At 42.0% G+C, this 23,986-nt stretch overlaps 1 protein-coding gene across 6 annotated transcripts in view; it reads left to right on the top strand.

Annotated features, from left to right (window-relative positions):
• Positions 1-23,986, top strand: part of taok3a (TAO kinase 3a) — a 171,807-nt gene that overhangs the window by 94,174 nt on the left and 53,647 nt on the right. For 5 of the 6 annotated variants that reach the window (XM_085961790.1, XM_085961788.1, XM_085961791.1 and 2 more), the window contains exons 8-11: positions 4,442-4,555; positions 5,325-5,416; positions 11,656-11,749; positions 12,209-12,290. In XM_085961790.1, coding sequence (XP_085817916.1) covers positions 4,442-4,555; positions 5,325-5,416; positions 11,656-11,749; positions 12,209-12,290 — 382 coding nt within the window. The remainder of the gene's footprint in view (positions 1-4,441; positions 4,556-5,324; positions 5,417-11,655; positions 11,750-12,208; positions 12,291-23,986) is intronic. The other variant, XM_085961792.1, reaches the window with a different exon arrangement.

Raw genomic sequence — 23,986 nt, 5'->3', positions numbered from 1 at the left:
CATTTTACTTTGTCTAACTTCAGAAAAAAGAAACCCAAGCATTCATTTAACACAGGAGCCAGAATTTCCAATCTCCTGATTGGCTTTACAAATGATACTTTAAAAAAAAAGACAAGGCCTAAGTTGTGAACTACAGTTTGAAGCACTGCTAAACTCTTGCCTTAGCCAGTGTTTCCTTAACAGCAAGTATAACTTGTTGCCTTAAAGTGAGGATGTCCAAATTGCAGCCTGTGGGCCCACATGCGATTCCCAGGAACTTGCAGTTTAGCCCTCTGAACGCAGGCAACTTAGTCCTATTTGTGCGTATATATTTTTATTCGCTGTTTTGCCTTTATGTGGGCCAGAAAGTTTGGAAACAACAGCAGCTTGCGTTTATATAACACCTTTAACGTACTAAAACATCCCGAGGTGCTATACAGGAGCATTATCAGACATTAGGTTAGGAAGCCTTACTAAGAACATTACCAGACAAAATTTGACACAAGCCACATGAGACATTAAGACCGGGAAAAGGTAGGTTTTAAGGAGCGTCTTAAAAGAGGAGAGTGAGGCGGAGAGACTTGGGGAGGGAATTCCAGAGCTTGGGACATAGACAACTGAAGCCACAGCAGCCAATAGAGGGGCGAAGGAAATCTGCTTTGCATGAAGCCAGAATTGGAGGAACGCAGAGTTTTCGGAGGGTTATAGGGCGATAGGGAGGGGCGAGGCCATGGAGGGATTTGAACACAAGAATGATAATTTTAAATTTGCCGCCTTTCTGTACCGGGAGACAATGCAGGTCAGTGAGAACATGGGCGATGGGTAAATGGGACTTGGTGCGAGTCAGGATCCGGGCAGAAAGCTTTAGATGAGCTGAAGTTTAGAGGGTGGAAGATGGAAGGCTAGCCAGGAGAGCATTGGAATAGTCGAGCATTGTTTCCTCATTGGTGGATAAATCCTAAAGGAAAAAACCAAGACCTGTTAGTACCAATAACCTGAAATGTCGGCACGTTGGTGATGAAGTTGCTTCATATGTGACGTATGAAGACACAAAACTTATACCTGCTCCACTAACTTCAATATATTTGGACATGCTCTTGGAAAATTCTTTTCCAAATTTGTTGACTAAATGTATACTCATACCCTGCTTCCACACAACAGTATAACCCAAATCCTCCTGGGCCCATGCCCTTTTTTGTCACTTCTGTGTCTTCCATCCCTTTCTGGACAGCCTTTACCTGCCTCATCCTGGCACTTACCTCCAACCTGGTGCATCTTACCTATCATCTTGTGCATCTTGGTCTTTATAAAAGGTAGATAAAAATTGAGTACATAGGTAAAGGAATTAGATGTCCAATATGCTGGTAAAAATCCCAGATTACAATACAATATATATTCAGTTTGACTTATTCAGTCACTCTACATGAGGGGCTCAGAGGCAATACGCCTATTGTTTTATAATTGCATGTTTTTTGATACCATGAGCAATGCCACACAAAATCCACTAGTATAATTACACATGCTAACTGTTTATTTAAAAAAAAAAAGTCTGTAGTTGTACCAATGGCTTAGTTAAAGTGTTGGATTTCTCCCACCACCTCTTTGTATATCAAGGGAAGATCAGAAATTCTTGGGGTAAAAGAATTAAAATTTACCTTTTTTGCAATTTCTGTTCATGCTGCCATTGCTGAAATTGAAGGCTGAACAAGGAATACAGTCATTGTGCATCTTGGTGCCAGTTTTAGTCTATACATTTTACAATGACTGTTCACCCTGTTTTTAATTGCACTGTAGTCAATGCAAATGCTGATTTATTTTTTTCTATCCCTCTTATTCCCCCCCCCCCCCCCCCCTCCCCGGCCTTGCTGAAGGTACTCATTCATGGTGGAGGTGTGTTTTTTTCGGTAATAGTTCCGGTACCTTGCCCAAGTACCATCCATAATGTGTCAACCTAGACAATGAGTGTTGGCAAACTATTCCACCACAGATGTATTGCAGCTGGACCCAATCACTTTGTATTTCCAGCAAGAATTGTTAAGTGAGCAGGAATAGTTTTTGTTTTTGTTTCCTCTACCCCACTTCCCTGTTTCCCTTCTGGTAAAGAGGCACTCAGTACAGCTGTGATATCCTTTCTGTACCCGTGGCAGAAACTAGGCAGGTCGGTACAAGCCAAGGATTGAATTTTGCTTTTCTTGGTCTGTCTAGCTCATCGTCACAGGTGATGTATTTATCCAGAGAGTCATGGGAGGGGGTGGTGGCAATGTTCATGTACTAAATATTTTGCCAGTTGAGAAACCACAGTGTCACTGCATCTCTATGTGCAGAATTTAACAAGTGAGGGATAGATGGTTCCGATTCATGTTCTCAACTGCTGGAATCAAGAAGGCCAATGGAATGTTGGCTTTTATTGCTAGGGGGATAGAATATAAAAACAGGGAGGTATTGCTGCAGTTATACAAGGTATTGGTGAGACCGCACCTGGAATACTGCGTACAGTTTTGGTGTCCATACTTAAGAAAAGACATACTTGCTCTCGAGTCAGTACAAAGAAGGTTCACTCGGTTAATCCCGGGAATGAGGGGGTGGTCATATGAGGAGAGGTTGAGTAGATTGGGACTCTACTCATTGGAGTTCAGAAGAATGAGAGGCGATCTTATTGAAACATATAAGATTGTGAAGGGGCTTGATCAGGTGGATGCGGTGAGGATGTTCCCAATGATGGGTGAAACTAGAACTAGGGGGCATAATTTTAAAATAAGGGGCTGCTCTTTCAAAACTGAGATAAGGAGAAACTTCTTCACTCAGAGGGTGGTAGGTTTGTGGAATTTGCTGCCCCAGAAAGCTGTGGAAGCTACATCATTAAATAAATTTAAAACAGAAATAGATAGTTTCCTAGAAGTAAAGGGAATTAAGGGTTACGGGGAGCGGGCAGGAAATTGGACATGAGTCTAGGTTCGGAATGGTCATGGCCCTGTGGGTAGTGGAGCGGGCCCAGGGGCCGTGTAGCCTGGATCTGTTCCTACTTGTGTTCTAATTCTGTTAGATTTCAGGAGATGGTTTTATTCCTGTTCCTGGCTGGGGTGGAGATCGCCTTTACAGAAGGTAAGTACTGTAGAAAATATAGGGACAGAGTGATCTCCTGGAAGAGTTTCGATCGCCTAGATGGGTCGGAGAGGAATTTCCCAGATTTTTTCTCCCAAATTGGCCATTGGGTTTTTTATCTGGTTTTTCGCCTCTCCCGGGAGATCACATGGGTTCGGGTGGGATGGAGAGTGATAGAAGATTTGAGGTTAGGATCAGATCAGCCATGATCTTATTGAATGGTGGAGCAGGCTCGAGGGGCCGATTGGCCTACTCCTGCTCCTATTTCTTATGTTCTTATGTTAATCTATTTTTTGATGAAGATAGGAGTGGACAAGCTGTAAATGTAATCAGTAAAACAAAATTACATTTTAGTTAACCTAAAATATTACTTTTTTTATTCAGCCAAGTTTGATCCATATCCAGTGCTAATTTGTGTGCATTTTCCAAGAATGGTCCCTAGTTAGGAATCAGAAATAGGAACCCTGAGCACTCCGAGCAATAGATTTAAATTACACAGTGGAAAGTTTTTTTTAAATTGGGGTGAGTTTCAGAGAAAGAAATCAGAGCTTGAAGTTCTAAAGCAGAGCTTCAGCAGTTTAATGTCCAGCTTCCTGAGTGTGCTGTATTTTTGGATATACAACTAGGTAACCTGTTTTTAAACTTGTAATCTTCCTTGTTCTTTCCTTCCTTCCACATCCCAATCAAAATGATCTGAGTTTTGTCATTTATATTACTTTTGTAGTTTTATATAATTGTAAAGAACCCACTGACACTATTTTTCAAGAAAATGCTTCTCAAATTCAATGATCTTCAAAGTTCAAAAATATTCTGGGTGTGATTCTTGATTTCAGCAAGCTTTTGCCATTTTAGCGTATCATGAGATTTTCTGGAGAATACAAGAACTTGCATTTATATAGCATCTTTCACGTCATCAGAATGCCCAAACATGTGTCACAGCCACTGTTGTAATGCAGGCAACTTCGGCAGCCAATTTGCAGATAAGTGTCCCATAAACAGCAATGGGATAAATGACCAGATAATCTGATTCAGTGGTGTTGGTTGATAGCTAAATTTTGACCAAGATACTGAGAGAATGCCCTTGCTTTTCTTCAAGTAGTGCCATGGGATCTTTTATGTCTACCTGTGAGGGCAGATGTGTCCTCTGTTTAACATCTCAATCAAAAGACAGCATTCCTTTAGAACTGAACTAAAATGTCAGCCTAACATTATGTGCTCAAGTCGCTGGAGTGAGGCTTGAACTTGAATCTTCTGACTTGAGCCAAAGCTGACACTTATCAACTTTAAAATAAAAAATAAGCCTTTTGAAATAATCACGAATGTAGGGAATTTCACGATCTTAATTTTTTTTTTTTTACAGAGACATTAAGGCAGGAAACATTTTACTAACTGAGCCAGGACAAGTCAAACTAGCTGATTTTGGATCTGCCTCTATAATATCCCCCGCTAACTCCTTTGTAGGGACGCCTTACTGGTAAGTGAATTATAAATAACATTTAAGTGAGAAGCATAAGAGAAATATCAGCAAAGCTTTAGACTTTTGGCTCAGTCACCCTTAAAATGTACATATGCCACATGCTTGTATTGTAACTCTAGCAAAACAAGTATTAATATAGGAGTTCATTATTGGACATACAGGCTCTCCTTATAGCCAAGACCTACAGACCAGGAAGGTTCCAGGTTCAATCACAGGTCTGGGTTGAGTTAGATGGGATCTTGAGCAAGTAACAGTACGGAATGTTACAATTGAACAGAGCAATCCTGATGTACTTTCCCCATCGGCTGCTTTAAGTAACTGTCTCTAGCAACAGGGAAAGGTATATGTTCGATCCGTGATTCTGAGAGTATGATGTTTTTCAATAACCACACGGATGCTGTAACTTAACAATCAACAGGTATTTACTGGAGTAGGGTAGTCTCAAGACTGGGGGTACAGAGGCATGCTCAAGGCTTATATACCGGTGTGGTCACTGCCAGTACTACAGTATACAGGAGCTGTAAAAGTAGTTCTCTCTTAAAGGTACATACACCACGTATAGTTGATCACAACAATCCTGATGTGCTTTTTCTGTCAGCTATTTTGAGTATCAAATTGCCTTGATTGACTTAACTTGTTGATTTGTGAAATAGTATGGTATTCCTTTAGTTAGGATTTAGTTCTGAAATTTTCACACTGTACCAGTAAATATATTTGAGCCATACAGAATGATATTTCTTAATAACTAAATGTATATGTTTAACAGGATGGCCCCAGAAGTGATCCTTGCTATGGATGAGGGACAATATGATGGAAAAGTAGATGTGTGGTCTCTTGGGATTACATCCATTGAACTCGGTTTGTATTTCATTGCAATAATATGCAAACATTTATTTTGTAGCAAAATTCTTAAATAGTCATGATTTTCATTTACCAGCAGCTTCATGTGTCAATTAATCGATCATGTCAAGACCATTGTTTTTTTTCAAGAACTCAGTGAAGAATTTGCAAGAGTCTCAACAAACCATTTTTCTCTGGCATGTCAGAGAATCTGGCAATGAATTAAAATTGTTCAGCATCCTTGGGTAAAGTCATGTTCCTAAATAATTGTCTGGCCATCTAGCACTGCATCTCTCCTGTTTGTTGCACAGCCAACATAGCCAAGTGATTCTGCATTGTTTCAATCTGTTTGGTGGATCCATCTTCAGATTTCTGTCTGACTGAAATTTGTCTTGAGCTTTTCTTGCATTCTGGGGCACCCAGCACTTGTTATTGAATTGCCAGGTCATATGGACCAATCTTGACCATGAAGTAAATTGTAGACTAATTGGAAAGACGCTGACATTTTCAATTAATAAACTATTATAACTAAAATTTTTCCGCTGGCATTCATATTTTATGCTGACTACAGTAGTGGTGCTCGTAAAATTTACCAGTACAAGGGCTGGACCTACATAAGATTTGATCAATACTGGATATCATTACTGAGTTTCAAATATTTATCCAATTTTCCCTTTTAAAAGATGCAATGGTGTCTGCCTCAACTACTCCTTCTACAAAGCATTCCATGGTCTGAAAACCATGTGTAAAAAATTTCTCCCAACCTTACTTCTGGTGAGAATTTTAAGTTGATGATTCCTTGTCACTGGCTTTTCAACCAGGGAATATGGTCTTTCCCTATTCACCATATCAAAATCCTTCATTTTATAAACCATCCCTGGCATCATCCTGGTGAACCTACACTGCACGCTCTCTCAGCTTTAATATCCTTTCTGTAATGGGATGCCTAAAACTGCTGCAGTACTCTAACTGTAGCCTAACCAATGCCTTGTACAAATTTATCAGTACTAATTTACTCTAATTTTTTGTCCCCATTTCTAAAACCCAAAATACTGTTGGGCTTTTTAGGGAATTGTATATCAACACACTCACTTTCAAGGAATTGCATATTTGAACTTTGAGATCTCCATTCATCGACACCCTTCAGCATCTTTTCACTGTACGCTTCAATTTCTTGTTTCTCCCCTCTGTGTATTACTTCATGCTTATCCACATTAAATTGCATCTATCACCTGTCTGCCTGTTCTGCTAGCCTGTGTGCCTATCCAAGATCTTTGACATCCTTGCCACTGTTTGCCAAACCCCCTACTTTTGTTTCATCAACAAATTTCAAGTTGTGCTCCCTATATTCAAGTCCTAGCAGTGGCCTCTGGGGTACAGCACTTCCAGCCCTTGTCCAGTCTGATTACTCTCTGATTCCTGTCCATCAACCAACTTTCTATCCATGCTACTGCATTTCTTCTTAAACCATAATGTCTACATTCTATTAACAGCCCTCTGGAGACATCTTATTGAATGCCGTCTTAAAATCCATATGCAGTAAAACTGCTGTCTTTCCCTTACTTAGTCACTTAAAAAAAAGTCACATTTGCCAAACAATCTTTAACAAATCTGTCCTTGATTAACACATGAATTTCTAAATGCTCACTAATTTTATATCAAATTGGGATTGTAAGAGTTTGCCCACAACTGACAAACTGGTTAACTATAGACCAGTTAGTCTGTCATTCTCTCCCATTTTAAACAAAGATGTTACATTGGCTAATCTTTAGTTTCATGGAACAATTTGTATATTTGAGGATGATTGGAAAAATTGTGGTCACTGTCTCGGTTGTCTCCTCTGACTTTCAGCAGCCAAAAGTGCATGCCATCAGGGCCAGCTGGCTTATCCAGCATGAGCTCTATGTTTTTCAGGACCAAAGCTATTGCCTAACAATTATTCCAAATCATCCTCTAGTATACCTACATGCTACTTCCACCATCATGTGTCAAAACTGATGCAAAATTTCTACCCTCATAGAATATGGTGTGTGTGTCAGCTGTGGCTCAGTGGGTAGCACTCTCGCCTCTGAGTCAGAAGGTTGTGGGTTCAAGCCTCGCTCCAGAGACTTGAGCACAAGTCTAGGCTGACACTCCAGTGCAGTGCTGAGAAAACGCTGCAGTGTCTGAGATGCCATCTTTCGGATGAGACGTTTAACCGAGGCCTCATCTGCTCTCTCAGGTGGACGTAAAAGATCCCATGACACTATTTCAAAGAAGAGCAGGGGAGTTATCCCCTGTATCCTGACCAATATTTATTCCTCAATCAACATAACAAAAAAAAAATAGATTATCTGGTCATTATCACACTGCTGTTTGTGGGAGCTTGCTGTGCATAATTGGCTGCCGTGTTTCCGACATTACAACAGTGACCACATTTCAAAAGTACTTAATTGGCTGTAAAGCGCTTTGGGACGTCCTGAGGTCATAAAAGGCGCTCTATAACTGCAAGTCTTTCTTTCAAGGGGATGTAAATTATGTATTAATGTACAGTAGATAGTCAGGTGTGGATCCCTACTTGTCAAGTCATCTTTTCTCAAAGTGGAAAATAATTTGAATACTATTATTCCACTCCTTTCTGATCAGTAGCACTTTGTACTGGTCCCATCTCCCCAGGAAATCCCTAAAGATACTCATTGTTTTATTCCCATTGGATTATCGCAATTTGATGCAAGTCTGCAGGGGATGATATGCTTGAACTATCATCTCGTGGAGCACACAAAAGTGGGCAGAGTCTCCTCAGACTATTGCTTTTTAGGTAGGAATCCCTGGAGAAGATGATTTCTGCTGGGGAGTAAGAACGCTTGTTGAAACAATTAGAGAATTCCTCCATGTCCTTGATTTTCCTTGGCAAATTGTGAACCAATAGTGAGGTTCTCCATCCTGATAACAGATTTGGGAAATTATCTAGCTGTCACTCTTGCCCTCTCCCCTATCCTTTTCATTATATGCAGATATCTGATTCAGCCAGTCACTTAGAGGTTGTGCTCCAGTGTGAAACATATGGGCTTCGTTTTTTTTCTTGTATCCGACAGAACTGTGACTATGATAGTGGTACTTGTCGTTTGTAATGCTAAGTTTTTATCGGAAAGTGATGATGGCAAGTGTGCCTGGTTCCTCGTCAAATTGGGCCTATCTACCGGCAGGACTTCACATTGGGGTACTCCTTGCAAGTCTCCCCTTAACTCCGGTCATTGATTTAATACCCCCTTCAAGAACTGCAAGAATCTGATGCTTTATCTTATGCATATGTTATGTTTATGTTTATATTTGCTACTTTGGCTGTATACTTGTGTTCCAAATGCTTCCCAGCTGTTCTCTGTATACTCCTGAGGAGAAAACTGAAATGAGGAATTTCTTGGAGTTGGTCCTTATTTTCTAATGCATTCTAAGTGGTTACATCAGCTGCATTTCTTTTATTCTTAACAACACCGAGCCACATAGAGATATTCGAATGTAAGAACATAAGAATTAGGAGCAGGAGTAGACCATAGGGCCCTTTGAGCCTGCTCCGCCATTCAATAAGATCATGGCTGATCTTCGACCTCAACTCCATTTTCCCGCCCAATCCCCATATCCCTTGATTCCCCTAGAGTCCAAAAATCTATCTCAGCCTTGAATATACTCAATGACTCAGCTTCCACAGGCCTTTGGGATAGAGAATTCCAAAGATTCACAACTCTGAGTGAAGAAAATCCTCCTCACCTCAGTCTTAAATGGATGACCCCTTATCCTGAGACTATGCCCCCTAGTTCTAGACTCTCCAGCCCGAGGAAACAACCTCTCAACATCTACTGTCAATCCCTTTCAGAATCTGTGTTTCAATGAGATCACCTCTCATTCTTCTAAACTCCAGAGAGTATAAGCCCAAACTACTCAATTAGGACAGATGACCAAAAACTTGGTCAAAGAGGTAGGTTTTAAGAAGCATCTTAAAGGAGGAAAGAGAGGCGGAGAGGTTGAGGGAGGGAATTCCAGAGCTTGGGGCCCAGGCGGATGAAGGCACAGCCACCAATGGTGGAGCGATTAAAATCGGGGTGCACAAAAGGCCAGATTTGGAGGAGTGCATAGTTCTCGAAGGGTTGTAGGGCTGGAGGAGGTTAGAGATTGGGAGTAGCAAGGCATGGAGGGATTTGAAACTAAGGTTGAAAATTTTAAAATGGAGTCGTTCCAGGAGCCAATGTAGGTCAGCAAGCACAGAGATAATGGGTGAACGGGACTTGGTGCATGTTAGGATAAGGGCAGCAGAGTTTTGGATGAGCTCAAGTTTATGGGAGGCCGGCCAGGAGCGCATTGGCATAGTCAATCTAGAGGTAACAAAGGTATAGAGGAGAGTTTCAGCAGCAGATGAGCTGAAGCAGGCGCAAAGTCGGGCAATGTTACGGAAGTGGAAGTAGAAGGCCTTGGTGATGGAGCGGATATGTGGTCGGAAACTCATCTCTGGGTCAAATACAACATCAAGGTTGCAAATGGTCTGGTTCCGCCTCCGACAGTTGCAAGAGAGTTGGGCTGCGATTTTGTCATTGGATGCGGGTTGGGAGCGGGTCAGGTGGTTTCTGGCTTCCAGTCTCCAACTGCATCCGGCCCATGGACGTGATTTTACGTTGCTTGAACTTGTTAAGCCCACCCTGCGGGCTTGCCGGCCAATTAAGAGGAAGCTGGTCAAATGATGTCATTTGATGACGCGTCATCTACTGGTTTTCTTAAAGGGACCACGCACAATATTTGACAGCTCGTTTCTCAGTGTTTGACAGCATTGAGGTGCTGCGAACACTGACAATCACTGTAAAAAGGTGAGCTCTTGCACCCAGGCTCTCCAGTGACTCCCTCCATAGGCTGGAACAGATGGCAGCTGCAGGTGAGGTGACTGGAGTAATCTGTCACTGGTGAGAGAGGTTCTCCCAATGAGGTGGCACTAGATATCGTTTTCAACACTTGTTACCTAAATAAATGTGTAAATGCATTAAAAATGATTTCCCAACATTTTCTTACCTCTGAGACTCACCAGTGCACCATTGGATCCTTCACACCACTTCTGCAGCTGTCATCAATGCAGTAACATTATAGCAGACTCAACACACCACACTTACCTGGCGTGGTGTCCAGACGTCTGGAAGCCTGCAGCAGAAGCGGCAAAATTTTAAAAAATAGCCTGTTAACTACTCAACTACCTGTTAACAGGCAGGTAAGTGGCTTTAATCCTCTTCCCGCCACTAGGTGTCGGGTCCATGCGCAGGGACCCGACACTTGGGAAAATTGTTTGGAGGCGGGATCGGACCCCGCCGTCAATCAAAACTATTTTAACCTTTGACCTACCTCCCAACCCGCCCCCTCAGTGCCGATAAAATCGCGGCCAAGGTGTTTAGGGAGCGGAGTTTGTGGTGGGGACTGAAGACGATGGCTTTAGTCGTCCCAATATTTAGTTGGAGAAAATTTATACTCTTCCAGTAATGGATGTCGGACGAGCAGTGTGACAAATCGGAGGGGTGGGGAGGTAGTTGCCCTTGAGAAAGTGGTAGTGGGCAGCCACCTTGAACCACTACAGTCAGTGAAGTGATGGCCAGTATTTAAAATCTGCTTCCCCCATATTGCATGCAGAGATTTATTTAAGTATGGTATATGAGGGGAACAAATTTATCTATCTACCTGCAGTGGATAAGGAAAATGCTATTTATTTTGAGGAACCAACTGAAAAGCCCATCATCATTGGACCAATCTTACAAACTTCTTTGCAAAATCTTTCAGTGGAGGTTTGCCCTATCCCCATTACAACTGTGGAACCTCTGACTTGCCTTGAGCAATGTCACAAGCTCTACTAGTTTTATTAAAACAAAGTTGTACCCCAAGTTGGGTCAATATAGCGCAATTTTCACAAACTTGTGTAAAATTTGAAAGGAGCACTTTGCTTACAGATTGCCATTTCCTCTTTCATTTCAGTAGCATGAATTGCTAAATTGTTTATTCTAATGCATGATGCAACATTTAAAGGGCAAAATTAGTCTGAGTTCATTTAATACGAACTTTTTAAAATTGTGTGTGCTCACTAAGCTTTTGCACCTTGTATGATTACCGTAGAATAGATCTTTAGTAGGTTAAAAGGTGATCTTAAATAGGATTATTCTCTATGACGACGGTTCTTATCCATATGGGTTTATTACTGGCCGTTGTGGATATAAGACAACTTTTCAACATGCGCTCACGGTTTTCTTTTTTCTTAGCTGAACGCAAGCCACCTTTGTTCAACATGAACGCAATGAGTGCCTTATATCACATTGCCCAGAATGAATCTCCAACACTTCAGTCAAATGAGTGGTAAGTTCATATTGATGAGAGAGATTTATCAAGTCACATTTTTATTTTTTAACCAATAATTAGTATAATAGTTAAATATCTCGTTTTGAAATTGTTATTTGTTATAGTTTGAGATTTTAAAGTAACTTAATTTGAATAACTTGCCTGAATAACTCAACTTCAACTGTATTTTTGCCAAACATGACTGTTGTGTAGTCATTGCTGTTTATTCTATGTGTATGCTTCTCTGTTCAGATTTATAGAATTTCAATTTCTTAATGTACTTACTGACTGGTTTGTATTTTTTAATAGAAGTTTGAATAACCAACTTTTTTGTATATCTAAAAATGATACCCATTTTGTGAGATCTCAAGACTGACAAACTGTCTAAATTTAGGCTGTTAAAGGGATTCTTGAAAGAATTCAGAAAGACGTGGTTGCTGAAAATAGATTTTAATGTTTCTGATTTCTATTTGGTAGGTCTCACTTTTTTAGAAACTTTGTGGATTACTGCCTGCAGAAGATTCCACAGGATAGACCAACATCATTGGAGCTTCTGCGGGTAAGAACTTTAATACTTTGTACCATACTGATCAGTTATAAATATTCAGTTAATTCTTTTGGGCCTCAATTACTGAAAATTAATTCAATTCAAATAATATATAATGCATTAGTTTATCATTGATTTTAGTATAAACTATTGAAGCCCTGTAATTGTACCCTACTTATCCATGATTTACCAGTTGTGGTTTCTGGGTCTCATCACACTGTTCAGACTAGTTTTGAATATTGATTTGCTTATCTTTCATAGTGTTCTCAAAGAATAAAATGTAGAAATACAAAACAATTGTTTAGTCCATCAAGCTAACTCGAGCATTTTCAGGACCTGTATGACCAACATTATTAAGCAACGTTTTTTAAAAAAAAAAGCAAAATCCTGATTATCACCTATTATGGCCCAATATCCAATGCAGTGAGAAACTATTCATGTTCATCTTTTTATCTACAACACTATAATATAGACTTTTTTCAGAATAAATCATAAGCATAACAGCAACCAGAGCTTACATTGCTATTTCATCAACAGGATTACTTAATTAGAGGTTTAGGGGTCTAAACTAAAATGTGTTTGTGAATGCCGAGGATGCCCTTGATTTGTTAGATTCAGGATTAAAAATGAATAAATTATTTTGATGTGTTTATTTGAGGTAATTCGTAGCTGATAATTGATTTTAAAATTTGAAAGTATCCCTTTTGAACCATTTATAAATTGAATTAAATCCATCTTTTTCTATCTCTTCTCTTTTCTTCCCCCCCCCCCCCCCCCCACCAAAGTGATTAGTATCTAATTGTAGTAAATTTTGCATCATTTCTTTTTGTATGAAAATCGAAAGCCACTCTATACTTCTCGTGTCAAAAAGGCAGAGTATTTTGATTTTATCAGTACTTATGGTCTATTTTTATAAGCCAGTGCAATACTTTTCTCAGATTTATAGCGCCCTTTGGCTGACGCTGTACCTTTTTAAAAATTCACATAATCTCTTCCATGCTTTAATAGCATTAAAGGCTGAAGTATTCTATTCTTGGCTGCAGTGTCACCCACTCATTTCTTGAAATACTTTTTGAAATTGTTTGCCTTGAACTAGTGGTCAGTTTCTAAACCAGTAATCTTTAGCTATTTGGTGTTAATTAGGAATGTGAATTCCTGCAGATTGGAGGATAGCAAATGTAACCCCGCTATTTAAGAAAGGAGGGAGAGAGAAAACGGGGAACTACAGACCTGTTAGCCTCACATCAATAGTTTGGAAAATGCTGGAATCTATTATAAAGGATGCAATAACTGGGCACTTAGAAACTAATAGTAAGATTGGGCAGTGTCAACATGGATTTATGAAAGGGAAATCCTGTTTGACAAACCTATTGGAGTTCTTTGAGGATGTAACTAGTGGAGTAGACAAAGGGTAACGGGTAGATGTGGTGTATCTGGATTTTCAGAAGGCCTTCGATAAGGTCCCACACGAGGTTGGTGAACAAAATTAGGGCACATGGAATTGGGGGTAATATACTAGCATGGATTGAGAATTGGTTAATGGACAGAAAAAAAAAGGTAGGGATAAACGGGTCTTTTTCAGGATGGCAGACTGACTAGTGGGGTACCACAAGGATCAGTGCTTGGGCCTCAGCTATTCACAATCTATATCAATGATTTGGATGAGGGGACTAAATGTAACATTTCCAAATTTGCTGCGGATACAAAGCAGTGTCAGTTGTGAAGAGGATGTGAAGAGGCTTCAGGGGGATCTCGACAGGCTCAGTGAGTGGGCGAGAACATGGCAGATGGAATATAATGTGGATAAATGTGAAGTTAGCCACTTTGGGCGAAAAAACAAAGGCAGTTTCCTAAATGGTGAAAGATTGGGGAATGCAGATGTTCAAAGGGACCTAGGTGTCCTTGTACATGAGTCACTGAAAGTGAATGTGCAGCAAGCCATTAGGAAGGCAAATGGTATGCTGGCCTTCATTACAAGAAGATTTGAGTACATGAGTAAAGAAGTCTTACTCCAATTATATAGGGCCTTGGTGAGACCACACCTAGAGTACTGTGTACAATTTTGGTCTCCTTACCTATACTTGCCATAGAGGGAGTGCAATGAAGGTTCACGAGATTGATTGCTGGGATGGCGGGACTGTCGTATGAGAAGAGATTGAGTAAACTAGGCATGTATTCTCTTGAATTCAGAAGAATGAGAGGGGATCTTATTGAAGCATACAAAATTATTACAGGGCTTGATAGGATGGATGCTGGGAGAATTTTTCCCTTAGCTGGGGAGTCTAGAACCAGGGGCCACAGCCTCGATTATAAAGGGTAGGCCATTCAGGACTGAGATGAGAAGAAATTTCTTCACACACGGTGGTGACTCTTTGGAATTCTCTACCCCAGAGGGCTGTGAAGGCTCAGTCATTGGGTATATTCAAAACAGAAGTCGATAGATTTCTGACTAGTAAGGGCATCAAGGGATATGGCGATAGGGCCGGTGAATGGAGTCGAGGTAGAAGATCAGCCATGATCTTATTGAATGGTGGAGCAGACTTGAAGGGCTGAATGGCCTACTCCTGCTCCTATTTCTTATGTTCTTATGTTTGTAAATAGTTTACAAGCACTTCAAATTGCTTCAATACAAGTCAAATCAAAATGAAGTGAATTTTGAATAAGAAACAATGCATTTGAACTTGTAGACTTAAGTGATGTACATCGGTTTAGGGAGACGTGGGGTATTAAAACAGCCTCCTGTGTACTGATGAACAAAGCTTGCCTGTTGAGGTGTTTCCATGTGAATTACTCAGTACTGAGTAACCTCCTGAACTGTGAATCATATTGCTAATATAACAGAAAATGCTGGAAAAACTCAGGCCAGGCAACATCCGTGGAGAGAGAAACGGGGAGTTAACGTTTCAGGTCGAAACCCTTCAGAACTGAGAAAAAAGCAGGAAATGAAACAGATTAAAAGGCCAGTTTGGGGGCTGGGAAATGGGGGAGGGAAATGATCGAACAAAAGGGAAGGTTTGAGCGGTGAAGAGACATTAAGAGATATTCAAGACGAGACGAGATGGTAATAGGACAGGTAAAAAGAAATGCGCTGGCAGAATAAGAGACAGCTGCCATGTGGGAGAGAAAAAAAGGAAAAGGCACAAACCAAAGGTGTGGATAAAAAATATATAATAGGGGCCGAGGTTATGATCTGAAATTGTTGAACTCGATATTGAGTTGGGAAGGCTGCAAAGTGCCTAATCGGAAGATGAGGTGCTGTTCCTCGAGATTACGCTGAGCTTCCGTGGAACAATGCAAGAGGCTGCGGCCGGTGAGGTCTGAGTGCGAATGGAGCGGTGAATTGAAATGACAGGCGACCGGAAGCTCGGGGTCACCCTTACGGACTGAACGGAGGTGTTCCGCAAAGCGGTCACCCAATCTGCGTTTGGTCTCCCCAATGTAGAGGAGACCGCATCGTGAGCAGCGAATACAGTATACTAGATTGCGAGAAGTACAAGTAAATCGCTGTTTCACCTGGAAGGGGTGTTTGGGGCCCTGGACAGTGGGAAGTGGGGAGGTATAAGGGCAGGTGTTGCATCTCCTGCGCTTGCTCGGGAAGGTGCTGGGGGAAGGGGTGCTGGGGGTGATAGAGGAGTGGACTAGGGTGTCTCGGAGGGAGCGGTCCCTACGGCATGCTGGGAGGGGAAGATGTGTTTGGTGGTGGGATCACGTTGGAAATGGCGGAGGATGATCCGTTGAATGTGGAGGCTGGTGGGTTGAAAGGTGAGGACAAGGGGAATCCTATCGTGGTTCCGGGAGGGGCAGGGGTGAGGGCAGAAGTGTGGGAGATAAAACTGACACGGTTGAGGGCCGTGTCAAACACGGTAGAGCGGAATTCTCGGTTGAGGAAAAAGGAAGACATGTCGGAAACACTGGTGTGGAAGGTGGCATCGTCGGAGCAGATGCGGCGGAGACGGAGAAACTGGGAGAATGGAATAGAGTCCTTACAGGAGGCGGGGTGGGAGGAAGTGTAGTCCAGGTAGCTATGTGAGTCAGTGGGCTTGTAGTGAATGTTGATCAATAACCTATCCCCAGAGATGGAGACGGAGAAGTCGAGGAAGGGAAGGGAAGAGTCGGAGATGGACCATGTGAAGGTGAGGGAAGGGTGGAAATTGGAGGCAAAGTGAATGAAATTGTCTAGTTCAGGGCGAGAGCAGGAAACGGCACCGATAGTCATCAATGTACCGGAAAAAGAGGTGAGGGAGCGGACCCGAGTAGGAGGAAATGAGTGGAGTCAAAGGAGAAGTTGTTCAATGTGAGAACAAGTTCAGCCAGGCGGAGGAGGGTGGTGGTGGATGGGGACTGCTTGGGCCTATGTTCAAGGAAGAAGCGGAGCGCCCTCAGGCCATCCTGGTGGGGGATGGAGGTGTAGAGGGATTGTACGTCCATGGTGCAAAGGAGGCGGTTGGGGCCAGGAAACTGTAAACTGTTAAAGTGGCGGAGGGCGTCAGAAGTGTCGCGGATGTAGGTGGGAAGAGACTGGAAAAGGGGAGAAAAGATAGTCGTGATAGGAAGAGATAAGTTCCGTGGGGCAAGAACAGGCTGAAATGATGGGTCTACCAGGGCAGTCCTGTTTGTGGATCTTGGGAAGGAGGTAGAAGCGGGCTGTGCGGGGTTGGGGAACTATGAGGTTGGTGGCCGTGGCGGGGGAAGATCTCCAGAGGAGATGAAGTCAGTGACAGTCTTGGAAATGGTGGTTTGATGTTCAGTAGTAGGGTCATGGTCCAGGTGGAGGTAGGAGGAGGTGTCGGAGAGTTGGCGTTCAGCTTCCGCTAGGTTGAGGTTGGTTCGCCAAACAACAATGGCACCACCCTTATCAGCAGGTTTAATGACAATGTCGGGGTTGGATCTGAGAGAATGGAGTGCTGCAAGTTCAGAGGGAGGTAGATTGGAGTGAGTGAGGGGAGCAGAGAAATGGAGACGGCCGATGTCACGGCGGCAGTTAGCAATGAAAAGATCTAGAGAGGGTACGAGGCCAGGGGGAGGGGTCCAGGTAGAATGGGAATTCTGAAAGCGGGAGAAAGGGTCAGCCGTGCGGGGGGAAGACTCCTGGCCAAGCAAGTGGGCACGGAGATGAAGGTGGCGGGAAAAGAGCTCAACATCGTGCCTAGCTCGAAATTCATTGAGGTGGGGGCGTAAGGGGATGAAGCTCAGGCATTTGCTGAGGACTGATCGTTCGGGGTCAGAGGGGATAGTGAAAACGCGGCAGGGGGTGAGATTGGGAGAAGGGGGGTCAGAGGAAAGTGAAGGGGAAGAAGGTTCCGGAGGGGTGTTGGTGTTCAAGATTCAAGATTATTTTATTGCCATCTGTAACTGGTACAATGGAATGCTTACTCCCCACTCACTCCCACAATATAAGTATAAATATAAAAAGCAAAAGTAAAAACAGGTATATAAATATAGAAACAATAAGCAAATAAGTATAGCAATGACAGTCCAAGTTGCAGGATATGATGAATAGTGCAAAAAGCCTCTATTACCACTGGAAGTGATAGTAATGTAATATGATAAGTATATGGTAGTATAATATATATATTTATATATAAATAAGTAGAAGTTAAAATGCAGTGTGCAATGTACAAATGAGTTATAAGTTAAGGTTGAGGTACAAGAGTCCTATGTGCACACAGTCCAGTGATCAAGAATGTTCTTGTGCACTCACGGTTCAAGTGATATACAGTTCCAGGGTGGGAGGGAGAATGTGACTATGGTATGTGGGGCAGTGCGGTTAGCAGTTCAGTAGGCGCACTGCCTGTGGGTAGAAACTGTTCTTGAACCTGCTGGTCCTGGTTCGCATGCTGCGGTACCGACGACCGGACCGCAGGAGGGAGAACAGTTCGTGCCCAGGGTGATTGGGGTCCTGGATAATGGAGCGGGCCTGGTTCCGACACCTGGTTTGAAAGATCTCCTCGATGGACGGAATTGCACACCCGATAATCTTTTCTGCCGTCCTCACAACCCTGTGGATGGCTTTCTGTCCTGTGCAGTGGTGTTACCATAGCACACATTGACACCACCCGTCAGGACGCTCTCTATGGTGCCGCGGTAAAAGTTCACAAGCCACTGTGTGCTTATGCCGCATTTCCTCAGACACCGTAGAGGGTAGAGGCGCTGGTGTGCCTTCTTCAGCATGGCCTCAGTGTTGTGATTCCAGGCCAGGTCAGAGTTGTTGAAGCTTGCGCTCCTTGACATCAGAAAGGAAGAAAAAACATTTTTTGTTGACGCGCCGGAGGAGTCGAAGGATGAAATGGAACTGTGGACCTGGACAGCTTTGAGATAGAGTGTGTCGGTGCTGCTGAAGAGAGAGGTCGAGAGTGTTCATGTGGCGAGTTCCTTACATTTTAAATATTTGAAATTACTAGATTAGAAGTCATTGAAGTTAATTTATTGCATTTTCCAAGATAGTTTTCAAATGTTTTCAACTTTCTAAATATTTATTGAATTGTAGATTTTCCCCTTTCTGCATAATGGTGGCATGCTGTGAGTGTTCGTGGAGGGGAGATTTCGGATCCTTTAATGTGATTAGTTGTGTTGGACATTTGAGTAGTTTATCCATTCATAAAGAGATATCTTTGTTCTGTGAAATGTTTGACTAATTGAACCAGTTCCTCAAAAGGTCACCTGATGGACTTTAAACTGCTCTCACTTACCAATGGTTTAAAGTCTGATATTAAGAGATCTAATTAAGGTATTACATTTTGGTAAGAAAAATAAGGAAGTCACATATTACTTGGAAAATAAGTATCTTAAATGGGGTAGAGGAGCAAAAAGATCTGGGAGTACAAATCACTGAAAGTAGCGACACCGGTTAATAAGGCCTTTTTAACCAAAGGCTTATTTCTAGAGGGATAGAATTGAAAAGTAGAGAAGCTATGCTCAACTTGTATCGAACCTTGGTTCGACTACACTTGGAGTACTGCGTACAGTTCTGGTCGCCATATTATAAAAAGGATATAGAGGCACTGGAGATGGTGCAAAAATATTTACAAGGGTGATACCAGAACTGCGTCAGGAAAGGATGAACAGGCTGGGTCTCTCTTTCTCTTGAAAAGGGAAGGCTGAGGAGTTACCTAATGGAGGTCCTTAAAATTATGAAAGGTTTTGAGAGAGCGAGTGCATCAATTTGTGGGGAAGAGCAAAACTAGAAGCCATCAATATAAGATCGTCACCAAGAAATCAAATAGGGAATTCAGAAGAAACCTCTTTACCCAGAGAGTGGTGAGAATGTGGAACTCGCTACCACAGGAAGTGGTTGAGGCAAATAGTATAGATGTATTTAATGGGATGCTAGATAAGCATATGAGGGAGAAGGGAATAGAGGGTTATCCTAAGAGTTTGAGGAAGGATGGCAGGAGGCTCGAGTGGAGGATAAAGACTGGCATGGACTCGTTGGGCTGAATGGCCTGTTTCTCTGCTGTATATTCTCTGTAATTGGCTGAGGCCCCATGCTATGCAATGAATTGTAAACTTATAAAAGAGAGGCTAGTATTTTATGGGCTGTACCATGTCGGTCTGGTGACTTGTGTGTCTCGTGCCATTACATCCATCATTTTCAGAACTTTTATTTGGGAGGGTGGAGAGAGAGAGAGATGAGAGTTCACCCCACCCCCTGCCCCTCAAATTGGGAGAGTGAATATATAATCAATTTGATATTTGCCCCAATGAAATGGATAAACAAAATAATTGATTGAGTGAACTATAATAACATACAGTAGCTATCCTGCTCCCATACAAAAAAGGTTTGCTACAATGCAGCTAAGAATTTTGGGCCTTGCTTTAGATATTCTCTTGGTTATGCATCTTCGATTTCCTTCGCCCTGCCATTGGGGACTGTACCTTCAGCTTTCTCAGCCCTAAGCTCTGGAATTCCCTCCCTAAACTTCTCTGCCTTTCCACTCCTTAAGAGATTCAAAACCTACCTCTTTGAGCAAGAGCTCAGTGTCAGTTTTTTTTTTGTCTGTGTACGATGTAAATGGTCTGTTTCATAGTATGCTTGTACTGCCTAATATCTAATCATACAATAGCATAACTCACGAGTGTAACAATATGACCCTCTTGTGAACAGAACTGCACACTCGTCCTTCAAGTGTCTCCACATGCGTGCCTCTAATCTTTTCAAAGGCAGTCCAAGAAAACACTTGGTACGACAAATTAAGTTGTTATTTCTCAGACAGCAAGTAAACTTGGAACAATGGTTATAATCGGAACTCATTTAATTTAATCAGTACAACTTGTCTTTGTATAATAATACAAGTTGATGAATATGCTAAATTTTTCGCATATCAGTGGGCCATCTTGGGTAACTCAAAACAAAATACTTCTAACTACCCTCCTGCATTCTAAGCTGCTGAATCTGGTAAAAGCCACCTTGTAGCCTTTTGTTTTCACCCCTATTTTAAGCTCTCCAGTACACACCCATAGAGGAAAGGTGTACTTTCCTGTTACTTACTGCAGATAATCCCTGCTGAGTTCACAAGATTACTAGGGGTTTGCTGACTCAATTGGCAAAGCAAGCGAACAAATTGCTTATTGTCTTTTTTTTTGGCAAAACCAGTTCAATGCCCAACGCATTAGTATTTTAACCATCCTTTTGTCTCTTTTTTAAAACTTTTGTCATTTACTTTAAAAATGTAGCATTTAAAGTATTCCTTTTTCAAATCCTTCCTGTAGAAAAGTGGTTCCAAATCCCAAAATGTGACCGCTGTATGTTTGTTAAATGAAAAGGAAAACACTGAAATTATGGGAAAAAAAGAATTTGGCATTAATTGGCTAAATTTGTAAAAAAAATAAAATGGTGAACTAGAGAGATTAAAACATTCCACTTATTGCATAGTTTGCAATGTATGAATTGTGTGCCTTGTACCATTTAATTGCATATTGTTTGTGATTTAATATGTCCCAATTTGTCACTTATACTGTTATGTTCACAAGATAGATACAGAGAATGAAACCCATTTGGCCTATCTTAATTCATCAATTAAAATGTCCGAATGGACCGCTTCCTCAATGACACCCTGGTCCATTCCTCAATGACCCCCTCCCCTTCCCATGGCACCTTCCTGTGCAAGCACAGAAGTGCAACACCTGCCCTTTTACCTCCTCCCTTCCTACTGTCCAGGGCCTCAAATACTCCTTCCAGGTGAAAGTGATTTACTTGCTGTACTTGCAATTTAGTATACTGTGTTCGCTGCTCACGATGCAGTCTCCTCTACATTGGGGAGACCAAACGCAGATTGGGTGACCGCTTTGCGGAACACCTCCTTTCAGTCCGTAAGCATGACACCATTTACACCTCTTCTAGACCCATCTTTTGTTTCTTTATTTGTCCTATTATCATCTCCTTTTGCTTTGTACAATCATACCTTTTGTCATTTAATCACTCCTGCCTTCCACCCTATCACAAACCTTCCCTTTTGTTCTTTCCTCCCCTCCCCCTTTCCCTCTGCACTTGCTTAAAATCTGTTAGATCTCTAACTTTTTCCAGTTCTGGCTAAAGGTCATCGACCTGAAACGTTGACTCTCCACAGATGTTGCCTCACCTGCCGAGTATTTCCAGCATTTTCTGTTTTTACATCAAAATGTCCAATTGTTTCTAAAGGCTCAAGGATTTTCACTCTGACCCTACCTGGAAGGCCATTCTTGTACTGACTGTTAATTGTATAAGAATTGAGTGTTAATTGTATGCAGGTGGTGGGATTTAATTGGACTCGCTGGCCTTCATAGCGAGAGGATTCGAGTACAGGAGCAAGGATGTCTTGCTTCCGTTGTACAGGGCCTTGGTGAGACCACATCTTGAGTATTGTGTGCAGTTTTGGTCACCTTATCTGAGGAAGGCTGTTCTTGCCATGGAGGGAGTGCAGCGAAGATTCACCAGACTGATACCTGGGATGGCAGGAATGACTTATGAAGAGAGATTGGGTCGATTAGGCTTATATTCGCTCGAGTTTAGAAGAATGAGAGGGGATCTCATTGAAACTTATAAAATTCTAACAGGACTAGACAGACTAGATGCAGGAAGGCTGTTCCCGACGGGGGAGTCCAGAACCAGGGGTCACAGTCTAAGGATAAGGGGTAAGCCATTTAGGACAGAGATGAGGAGGAATTTCTTCACCCAGAGAGTGGTGAACCTGTGGAATTCTCTACCACAGAGGACAGTTGAGGCCAATTCATTAAATATATTCAAGAAGGAGTTAGAAATATTTCTTAAGGCTAAAGGGATCAAGGGATATGGAGAGAAGGCAGGGCCAGGGTACTGAATTTGGATGATCAGCCATGATCTCCTTGAATGGCGGAGCAGGCTCGAGGGGCCGAATGGCCTACTCCTGCTCCTATCTTCTATGTTTCTCATTTTTATTAGGTATTCAAGAAAGAAAAGAGAATACTGAAAGTTAACCTGATGGCCCTCTTTAAAGTTCTGAAGGGGCTTGATAGGGTTGATGTAGATTAGATGTTTCCACTTGTAGTGGAGTACAAAACTAGGGGCCATGAATATAAGATGGTCACTAATAAATCCAGTCAAGAATTTAGGAGAAACTTATTTACTCAGAGTGGTGAGAATGTGGGACTCGCTTACCATATGGAGTGGTTGAAGCGAGTAACATCGGTGCATTTAAGAGGAAGCTAGATAAGTACATGAAGGAGAAAGGAATAGAAGGATATGTTGATAGTTAGATGGAGTAAAGTGGGAGGAGGCTCAAGTGGAGCATAAGCACTAGCATAGAACTGTTGGGCTGACTGGCCTGTTTCTGTGCTGAAAATTCTGTTTAATAAATGAGAGTAGGCTGGGGAAGGGGTACAAGCTGATCTAAGGAATGCACAGTATATAATGTGTGTCAATGTGAATAAAGGCTTTTAAACAACTAAAGACTCATACTCTATCCTTTGCCACATGGCTATCCAACTTTTACACTGACCACTCTGTGTGAAGAACTTCTTGATGGTCCTAAATTTGCCTTTGATTAATTTGAACTTGTAGCCCATTGTCCTGCATTTGAAGTACCATGTTGGTTCTCCCCTTTCACAGGAGAACTCTGAGTTTCTTTACACCACCTCTGGCTTGAATGACTCGCGTGTCTTGGTGACGAGAACTTGACACAGTACTCAAGATCCATATTTCAGTGATTTTTGTTTACTTGTTACCAAGAGTGACAACTGCTACTAGAATACTTGATGACTTTTCTCTCTAAAACCACACAGGTAGCTGTTAAATCCGGGAATCTTTAGGTAGTGTGTCCTTCAAATAATCGACAGAGACTGCAGAGAACAATTAACAGGTGTTTACTGGATGAGGGTTGCTCTAAAACTAAACAGTACAGATCCCTACTTAGGGTTATATACAGGTGTGGTCACTGCCGGTACTACAGTATACAGGAGCTGTAAAAAGTAGTTCTCCCCTTAAAGGTACATACACTACAATTCCTCCCCTTTTAGATTAACAGTACCATAACATTCATTTAACAATTAACACTTTTAACATGCAACATTAACTGAAAATAGTCCATTTATAAATTCAGTCTTTGGGGCGGCTTCCTGATCCTTTCTGGATAGCGCCTTTCCTGAGTGTCTTGCTCTTGGTGCGGAGGCGATTTTGGCCCCCTGTCGTCGGTTGGTTCATCAGCTTCCGATGCTACTGTTTCTGGGGTAGATGCTACCTGTATGTCGGGTTCATT

The sequence above is a fragment of the Somniosus microcephalus genome, chromosome 19 (assembly GCF_052327205.1).
Source record: "Somniosus microcephalus isolate GS21.2 chromosome 19, FLI_Smic_1.0, whole genome shotgun sequence".
In the NCBI taxonomy this organism is placed as follows: Eukaryota; Metazoa; Chordata; class Chondrichthyes; order Squaliformes; family Somniosidae; genus Somniosus; species Somniosus microcephalus.
This window is presented reverse-complemented; position numbering and strand designations above follow the sequence as displayed.